Source organism: Mucor mucedo (assembly GCF_025094135.1).
Source record: "Mucor mucedo strain NRRL 3635 chromosome Unknown EV154scaffold_255, whole genome shotgun sequence".
Classification (NCBI taxonomy): Eukaryota; Fungi; Mucoromycota; class Mucoromycetes; order Mucorales; family Mucoraceae; genus Mucor; species Mucor mucedo.
The window spans coordinates 26,479-35,942 of NW_026252539.1; the positions used below are offsets into that span (position 1 = coordinate 26,479).

The 9,464-nt window shown below is 38.8% G+C and overlaps 3 protein-coding genes across 3 annotated transcripts; 2 read left to right on the top strand and 1 right to left on the bottom strand.

Moving 5' to 3' along the window:
• Window positions 1-814: 814 nt before the first annotated feature.
• EV154DRAFT_583550 (uncharacterized protein) lies at window positions 815-2,404 on the top strand (the record flags this gene model as incomplete). The annotated part of the gene is made up of 1 exon (XM_051606711.1): window positions 815-2,404. The coding sequence occupies one exon, from the start codon at window positions 815-817 to the stop codon at window positions 2,402-2,404; it is 1,590 nt and encodes a 529-aa protein (XP_051450392.1).
• Window positions 2,405-5,517: 3,113 nt separating this feature from the next.
• EV154DRAFT_488541 (uncharacterized protein) lies at window positions 5,518-7,236 on the bottom strand (the record flags this gene model as incomplete). The annotated part of the gene is made up of 6 exons (XM_051599132.1): window positions 5,518-5,627; window positions 6,060-6,091; window positions 6,258-6,383; window positions 6,428-6,644; window positions 7,071-7,134; window positions 7,174-7,236. The coding sequence occupies 6 exons, from the start codon at window positions 7,234-7,236 to the stop codon at window positions 5,518-5,520; spliced, it is 612 nt and encodes a 203-aa protein (XP_051450393.1).
• Window positions 7,237-7,611: 375 nt separating this feature from the next.
• EV154DRAFT_488542 (uncharacterized protein) lies at window positions 7,612-9,087 on the top strand (the record flags this gene model as incomplete). Its single annotated transcript, XM_051599133.1, has 6 exons — window positions 7,612-7,689; window positions 7,942-7,955; window positions 8,011-8,081; window positions 8,136-8,225; window positions 8,483-8,653; window positions 8,708-9,087. The coding sequence occupies 6 exons, from the start codon at window positions 7,612-7,614 to the stop codon at window positions 9,085-9,087; spliced, it is 804 nt and encodes a 267-aa protein (XP_051450394.1).
• Between the last annotated feature and the right edge of the window lie 377 nt (window positions 9,088-9,464).

Sequence of the window (9,464 nt, forward strand, 5' to 3'; positions counted from 1 at the left end):
AAAACAACGTGCCTCAGTCTCCTTAATAGAGGTCACCAGATGCTCGATCGTTCGGTTGACCCCTCTACTTCTACTGGCAGCCCCACGAGTCACACCCTCCTCAGCACCATTGTCTTCGACGGTCCTTCCTTGTCTAGCACGGACAGCCTCACCACGAATATCGATCGTCTCTCCAGGAAGAGAGGAATACACATTACGTGGGATCACGGTGGGCACCTCACTGGTGGCGTTCTCATCGCATCATGGTAAGTCCAGTTTTCAATTGGTTCCCTACCAGTCGCATTCAACCTGTCATTTCGATGTCTGAAGGCAGCACAGAAAGCAGAACACTTAGACTTTAAAGCACTCGTAGATATTCTTTGTTTGGTGCTGGTTTTGGTGTTGAATGCGTGCAACATGACACGGTACAACTCATTTCGTTCAGCTAAAGTACGAGTGGACTCCAACCGGTTGTTGTTATTAGCATACAATTCAATCAGAGTAAAAGTGCTGGCTTAATTCCAGTTGCAGTGACTGTAGCTCGTATCTGAAACTTAATAGTAGGTGCTCTCAAGATCGGAAACCGAAAATAAATAGCCCATTTTTATACAAAAATAGTGAAAAAAGTCTCTGAAATGTAGAGCTAAATTTGGACAAAATAATACATATACATATAAGGAATCAAATAAAAACATGATCAAAGTGATCTTGTTTTCAAAATAGTTTACTTGAAAAGGAAATGATAAAATAACGAACTTCTTTAAATCCAGTGTTTTTTTATTTTTATTTTTCTTTCCCTTTAATTTGTCAAATACATTTTATCACTTACCTTACTATGAACAATACCGAAGCTAATAACAACGCCCCCAACAACGTACGTGGTCCTGGACGCGGTCGTGGAAATGGACGTGGAGGCAGACGTGGACGTGGCAGACGCGCTGGCACTTTTGTGTTTGTTGTCGATCCTACCGTTCAGCAAAACACCACTCCTGTTAACAACGGTAACACCGAAGCTGACAGTAACGCCAATGTCGATGATGACGATGAGCCTGAACAACCATCTTCACGGTCCTACAATGTATGGCCTGATGTTGCTATTTGTATCCTCCTTGAAATTATGGCTGGTACCTACAGCTACTTGTTGAGAAGAAGCGATACTGCCTTAAAGCAGCTTATCTGGGTACATTCGGCTGCTTTGCTTAAGGAAAAGTTAGCTGAGAATGCTAGCACCGATGTACTCAGGGCTTTTTTGGCAAACATCAGCGAAACAAGTATGCAAAGAAAGTGGGCAGATATGAAGCAGCGTTTTACCAGAGTAAGAAATGCAGCAAGAGAAACCGGAGTTGGTGGAACTGTTCCAAACATGCCTTATTACGAAGAAATTGCTAAGATTACTCAGGATGATCCAAGCATCCAGCCTGAAGTTATCTACGAAAGCATCAACATGGAAGAGAGTGGTATCCGGTCTTACAGACGATTCAACGACGACAATTTGATGAATGCTATTGGATCCGATGGCCCCGAAACAACTTACTTGGCACCTACAGAAGTTGATCAACTTGTAATTCAAAAAGCATTTGCTGATCGATATCCTGCTAGAGATTCTACCAACAATGAAGGACCTGCAGTGCCATCATTTAATGAATCAGCATCCGCACCTCCACCACCAACAACAGCACCAGCAACAGCACCCACACCAACATCAACACCAACAGCTGTACCAACCTCAACACCAACAGCTGTACCAACCTCAACACCAACAACCGAACCACCAACACCAACACCAACACCTACATCAGCATCCGCAGCACCACCAACATCAACAGGCGCAACACCTCCACCACCACCTTCATCCACACCTCCACCTCCATATACATCCGCACCACCTCCACCTCCACCTCCATATACATCCGCACAACCTCCACCTCCACCTTCATCTGCACCACCTCCACCTCCACCTTCATCTGCACCACCTCCACCAAGATCTACCCGTACATCGCGAAATAGTCGAACTTCTGGTGAGCAGTCTTCATCAACTCCTGATCCTATTGAAGCTGCTCGTCAGTTGTCAGACGAGCATATGGCACGTGCCCGCCAACTTGGTGTAGAGATGATGGATCGCATGGCAGCATCTCAAAGGGAAGATCGAGAACAAAGACTTCTCGATGTTGATAACATGTTGCAACGTATCAGTCGTAATCGACAAATTGCATTGGAAGATATGCAAGCAAGACGGCGACAAGAGACCAGAGAGAGATACCTTATGTTCGAAGAAGCAAGAAGTAGACGAGAGGCTGACATGGAAGAGCATAGACGTAGACGTATGTCTGATATGGAGATTATCCTGAATAGATTCGCAGCCATTCGAAGAGGTGATAGTGATACCAATCTTAATGGTTCATCTTCTACTGACAACAATAATTAATTAAATAAAATAAAATTTTTAATTCATTAAAACCTTTTGAAAACTATGAAAGTCTATCTGTTCCCCTCATGATATTGTTTCTTCTTAATATAGACATTGCCTTAAGACGGCGCATCCCGGCTGCGTCGATGGTAGCGCTGGTACCATCAAAAGGAAGAGGGGGTTCAAAATTCACCTCGTTTTCATACTGGTTTCGGCGATCTGCCTCCACAAAACCCTCGAAATCTAATCCTCCATCCAACACTGCCTCTTCAATGTCATTTTGATTTATACAAATGTTGTGTAAATCACAGCAAGATATGATAGTTTTGGCCATTCTATCAACACTAAGCATATACAAATGCTTCCAAAGGAATCTCCACCGGGATGTGAGTCCACCGAATGCATGTTCTATTTTTATGCGAGAACTAGAAAAGATTTCATTGAAAATCTTTTCTTCTGCAGTGCTTTCACGTCGGCCATGAAATGGAACAATGAGGTTTGGCAGCAAAGGGTAAGCCGAATCTAGGTCACATCATTAATAATTTGTACACTATGGTATGATTAATGAGTTTACCTCCCAAAATATAAGTGTTTGCGGGACACCATCTGGCCGCATCAAACAAAAGTTTATGATAGATCACACTGCTAGTAAACACTCGGGCATCATGGTTTCTGCCTTAATATAATAACAAACGGTAAGCTGCTATATCATTTTTATCCTTCCATACGAACTTACCGGAATGCCCAGTTTTTACGTACATAAACCGAGTACGGGCATCGCATATGGCCATTAAGTTCATAGATGCGTGGCTCTTTCTATCGACATAGGCATTTCCGTTAATTGCTGGCTTTTGAATGACGACCAGCTTGCCATCAATCGCACCTAGTACACCAGAAAGTCTCGTGGCATCAGGTCCACCAAGTTCGGAAAACTCACGAGCATTGTTTAAAGCTCTATCTCTGTCGTCGATAGGCCACGTTATAATTTCGGGAGTAATCTCCAACATGGCATCAATAAATCTGTTTGTGAAATTATTGAACGATCCGGCAGTTACTCCAAGATGTGTTTCAGCAATGCGATAACCAAAATGGGTGTTGGCAAATCTCCAAAGCACACACGCAACTTGGACTTCCACAGAGTATCCACCTCGCAAAATTGATCCAAGATAAGCAGAACATCTACTTAAACGATTGACGAGCCACTCAAAGGTACTCTTGTTAACGCGATAATGGGCTCTATAACTGTGGCGGCTGTTACGATCATCTGACAGGTTAGGGTGCTTGATTGTCCAGTAAGTTTCATACGTGTCCATACGCTCGGTTCTAACAACCCTTCTGTGGACTTCTCTGGTCATCATCCAAGGGCTGCTTATAAAAATATAATAAAAAATGTCATAGTTGACAAGAGTGGTTGCATGTAAAATTGTTTCCCTGATCCAAAGTTCAAACAAGGAAAAGACATCTTGGTTGCCTTGGGTGCGGGCAAAGTCTGCAACAACGCGCTCTTCGGCAATGGCTACCTCTTGTTCAAGCATTTGCTCTTCCAAATCGTACTCTTCGTCCATTGCACTAATTTCGTCCACCAAGGCATCGAAATATTGCTCTTCGTCTTCGAAATGTTCAGCGTCATCTTCCATCCAAAGTTGTTCTTGCATCATGTCGAAGAAAGTTTCGTCAATTGGGTTCATGTTAAATAGTTATTTTAAAAAAATTAAGATAAGCGAAAAGGAAATATTTTATTTTTTATTTTCTTTGGTTTAATAAAATCACGTTGGTCCTTTAGTAGATTCGAAAGTGAAAAGCTGTCACGTCATCACCTGATCATTGAATTTTATTTTATTGTCTAATTTAAGAAATGGGGTACACTCCCAAAAAAGGCTCGATCACCATTCCGAATTTTACCTTGAGAGCACCTAGTGGCAGCAGCATCCGTGAAATCAGCATCTGTGGCATCTGCAGTGGCATCTGCAGTGGTAGTAGCAGTGGTAGTAGCAGTGGCATCAGCAGTGGTAGTAGCAGTGGCAGTAGCAGTGGCAGTAGCAGTGGCATCAGCAGTGGTAGTAGCAGTGGCAGTAGCAGGAGCAGCAGGGAAAACGGGGGCCGCAGCCGGAACGACGACAGGAACCTTTTCTTCTTCTGAAACAGTAGTAGCATGCGACGGTTGCTACCATAGCCTACACCATTAGGTGTCACTTAAATAAATTGGAAATTAATAGGGTTGTTGTTGTTGTTTTGATTGTTCATTTTAAAAAAATCAAGGTAAGGAAACAGTAATAAAATTTTATTTTGTATCTTCGCATTTTAGTTGTCTATTTTAGGACCGTTTATTTCTAGAGGCTTCACATTCGATGCCCACAGATTTTTCATTTTTTGAGCAGTAGATTGATAATAAAAAAATATGGGAACATTGTTTTTGACAGACTTCAATTTAGGAAAAAAATATTCATAAAAAAACATTTTTTTTAAAAAAAAACGGAGCTTGTCCATATTAGTACATCTTTTATTTAAGATCTCAATTTATTTTGTTTCATGTCAGCAGCCTAAATCATACAAATCTGAGAATTCTGGTCCGTTATCCCTCAAAATCCGTTGATTTTAGGGTACTCCGGTCCGTTATCCCTGAAAATCCGTTGACTTTAGGGTACTCCGGTCCGTTATCCCTGAAAATCCGTTAACTTTAGGGTACTCCGGTCCGTTATCCCTACAGATCCGATACTTAAGGGTTCCCTGATTACATTAAACTAATGACCAAAATACATTATAAGAAATTAGAAACGGTTCCGAAATGGTTCAAGCATTCTAAACTTGTATGGGGATTATCTGAGCTAATTCCACATCTAAGGTAAGTCGCAAATCATATCAGAACATCCTTAAACGTGCGCTGAATTTCAAAAACGTATATACAGTACCCTCCAAAGTATCGTAACCGTTTAAGGTTTTCGTATTTTGTGTAATGACATCACATACTCATTCATAGGGAAACTTTCCAAACATTTTTAGTTTTCTGTTTTTTGTTATTATTAAGTTATGGATCCGGTTAACAGCGCTTCATAGGAAATATATAAGCTATTATCACTATTATAAGATGTTAAACCCTTTTTTTTCATAACCTTTACTGAAACATTTTTATTCTAAACATGTAACCCATTTTTGAGTCTACCACATTTTCGTTTAGTCCAATGCTGCTCTAATGGTGTCATTGCTTTGGAGTCTGTTTCTACTATTGGTGTATTGAACAGAGCTATAAAAAAAATTAATCAAGATAACCTGTTCAATTAGTAGGCCTGTGAGGAGTGGATCGGGGCAAGAGCAGAACAGAATAGTTATTAGGGTGAGGACAAAAGAAACAGACATTATATATCTATTAGTATTAATTCATATATAAAAAGGAATGAAGGTAGAAAAAGGTTTATTCAGAGGAGCAGGAACAATAGATAAGATCTTGAATACAGAAATAAGAATAAATAAACATGCTGTTATTTATCTTTATTGACAGATTGGGTAAACAAAAGTTGGGGGATCAGATTAACAAAGACTGACTATTAGTCATAGGCCGTTCCCAAGCAAAACTTTTTTTACGTTTTGGGAACAAAAGTATTTAGCTCAAAATAGTAATTTAAACTATAAAAAAACATTTTACCAGCCAAAATTTATGGGGGGTTGGGCAATTTACAAATTAGTAATTTATACCCTCGTAGGTGGGGGCTATAAATTACAAAAAGTAAAAACATGTGAGACATGACTTAAAATAATATTTCTAATTACTAAACTAGCATGTCTTATTTACTGGTTGTATATGGGCCACATTGCTATCCTCAGTATACTAAAATTATAAGCTAGTACTTATACTGGGGGGACCAAACCTTTTTACAAATCGAGCGATTTTTTTTTGAAAATAATGTTTGCTTGGGTACGGCCATATTTAGTTTGGGACATCTTTGGGGTAGCGGGAATGAACACATATAATTTCGCAGATAGATACAGAGGATAACATGAGCTGATATTATTAATGTTTATAAAGGAGTTCAAAGGCAGAGTTACCAAGCGAAACGCATGTTAAATGGTTTTACAAGCACAAGGGACAACGGGGATACATTATTTGGAACACAGGCGTTAGACAGGATACAATAGTGATGTTTGACAGTGACATGTGTGACAGGAGGCAGAGAACAGGGAACAGGTGGAACAGGTCGAACAGGACCAATGGGCTGGTCGGGTTTCAATAATGGTCTCAGACATTTTGCATGATTATCTGCAACTGAAACATAGACGGTTGATGACAGTCCTCTAACTATCAACCGGCGGGCTGACCGATCGTATTTCAGTTTTCGATCGGCAGGTTGACCGTTCGTAAATTATTTTTTGACCGGTCGGTTGACTGGTCGATGTTTAATTGCTAAAACGTGCCTATAGTGTTCGTTATTTCAAAATATATGGAGCTTTTACAAAAACTGCAATAGCAGAAGGTCAATTATTGTGTCCAAGGCCTATTTGTATATTGAGCTGAAAATTTTATGGCTAGAAAAATAAACCCATTTTCAATTATTTTTTACGCAATCTTTGCCATAAACTTAATATAATCATACTCCTGATTATTATTCCGCCTAATCACGTGTGCAAGGAATGTCCAAAAAGACAGAAGTTTACTATTTTGGTTGCCATGGAATCTCCTGTAAAGTCTTACCCAACATAATAATTGCCTGTGTTGAAGTTACGCAACTCCTTGTAAAGTATATCACTACAGGTGTCTAGTCATAATGTTGTATTTTGTACGCATTATAATTAACCTGACTAAGTATTTCGATACCATGTCTTATATACCAAATAATGCGATACGAATCATTTCTCATGGAAAGCAATTAATATAACCTGTCCCTAAGCTTGAACCTGATAAACGTTTTGCTCTTTTTTAATTAAAATTTTATACCCCTAAAAACGTTTTGCTACAGATTTCTGACAGACGAACGATTGTAACATTTCTTTGAAACATAAGCAATTAGTTTAAATATTTAGTTATAAAATGTTTTGCTGATAGTTATCAAACGTTATTAGTGCTAAAATATTAAAGCGGGGGAGCATAGGGAAAGCCCGTCGTTTGAAAGAAACAAAAAGAGCAGACAGTAATTTTTTAACACCCGACTTCGATCCAATCTAAGGCTATAAGATGACAACGAAATGCTTTTAATTTAGACATCTCACCCGTCTTTTGAAACGTAAAACGATGAATGCTTATCGGTTTTTTTCTTACCATTTTGTGCGTATACAATGATCGTGGAATAGACATAAAACAGCTATTTCTGATAGTAAAGTAGCGATAGTATTTAATATAGCTCTCGGCTACTATTAAAAGAAGAACGCGAAAAAGAAAAACAGAATAATTCGATTTTTGCACCTACATACAAAAAGTCGCTTTCCGACAGGTACGCGATTGAATCCAAAATGCATATTGAAAGGTGGTGATGGACGTCAAATTCCTTTATCTTTCACCCTTTTTATTGTTCGACATCAAACACAAAAAAAGCATATATAACTAAATTAAATAACGTGCATGTTAGTATCAAAAGCGAATGTAAGTACAAGGTAAACCAATCATCTTGTAACAGATAACCAATTATTTTTGTTAGATCCAGAAAACCATGCCATCTTATTAGTCAAGGTTTGAGATTGTCAAACATTCAATTACCAACCGAAGAAGGTGAGCTCTTTGTTTATTTTAAAAATGTATATATATTAAGATGTACATAATCAGAACAATCTACGGCCTTGCCAATTGGGAGGCGACCGATGGCAGTGCCAATAAAAAGAATGACCGGAGAAAACCAAGACGGTAGCTCTTCCGGTAAGAAAAAGAAATCGTACGCCACCAACCCGTACGTCGATGACGAGGCCTCGTTTTAAAATGACACTCAAAAATCCGATGAAACCAATGTGGTCACACCAGTACAGGTGCCTACCACCTCTGCAAAGGAGGCTGATGCAATTGTAACGCCCACAGTGGCGATTAGACAAACATGTCTATCTTAAATTAGGAACTTCGACTTAAGGCGATTAGAGTATTAAAAATGCCTACTCTGACCTAAACTACCCAGCACAAAGATATAGACAAGTTTTTAAAAGACATCTTCTTTTATTTTAATGCCGGTCAGACATACTATGTGTTGCGAAAGTGTATCCAATACGTTGGATGCTATCACTTCTTCTGTTTCTTGGAAGAGTCACAATTACAAGGCAAAGGATTACACAAGAAACACATGCAAACAATTAAAGGTAAAACATACATGGCCTACTGCATACTTTAAAAATTTAACCTTCTTTCAATAGACGGTCAACATAGTAAGTACCAGACCAGACTATTAAAAGCTGCTGGTAAAAGACTCCATGTCTTGTTCAAGCAGTTTAAGTACGGGACTCTTGCTATTGTAATTCCTTACTCCTTTGCAGCCTTTGAACGATGGAGCAGGGAAAAATTCAAGAAGTTCATTAGCGTTATCAAGCAAGATAAGGCCTTATCCAAGGAACTACAAGATCTGCAGCTTCGCTCCACTTTCTTGGACAAAACTGGAGAATTACACTACATATATTATAAAGACAGCGACTACATTTATTGCAATGATATTCAAAATAATAAAGAAGTTCATTTTTGCTACTTGGCTTTCATTCAAGGTCGTAGTGTTTCATTGACCCTAATTGTGACAAAATGAAATATTTATACGAAAGACCAGTATTTTAATTTAAATTTTCTTCCTGTCTTATCAATAGAGTGCATCCGGAGTTCAATAGTAAAATTTTTTTTTTAAGCAGGGAGGTACTTTCGAATCAATCCAACCTTTTTTTTTCATTATTAAATTTTTTTTTGCTCACTATTATACGTTTTAAATGATAGTTAAAACAGTTCTACACAATTTTTTTGTGAGAAAAGCAAGCCGAATCTCCATTTTTACAAAGTGATTTTAGGTGGGGGGGGCTTCAACTTGTCACATACAGCCAAAATTTGAACAAATTTTTTTATTTTAGCCAATAGGATTGCTCCGGATATTTAATTCACCGTTTCTGACATTTAAACTAAAGCATCTGCCGC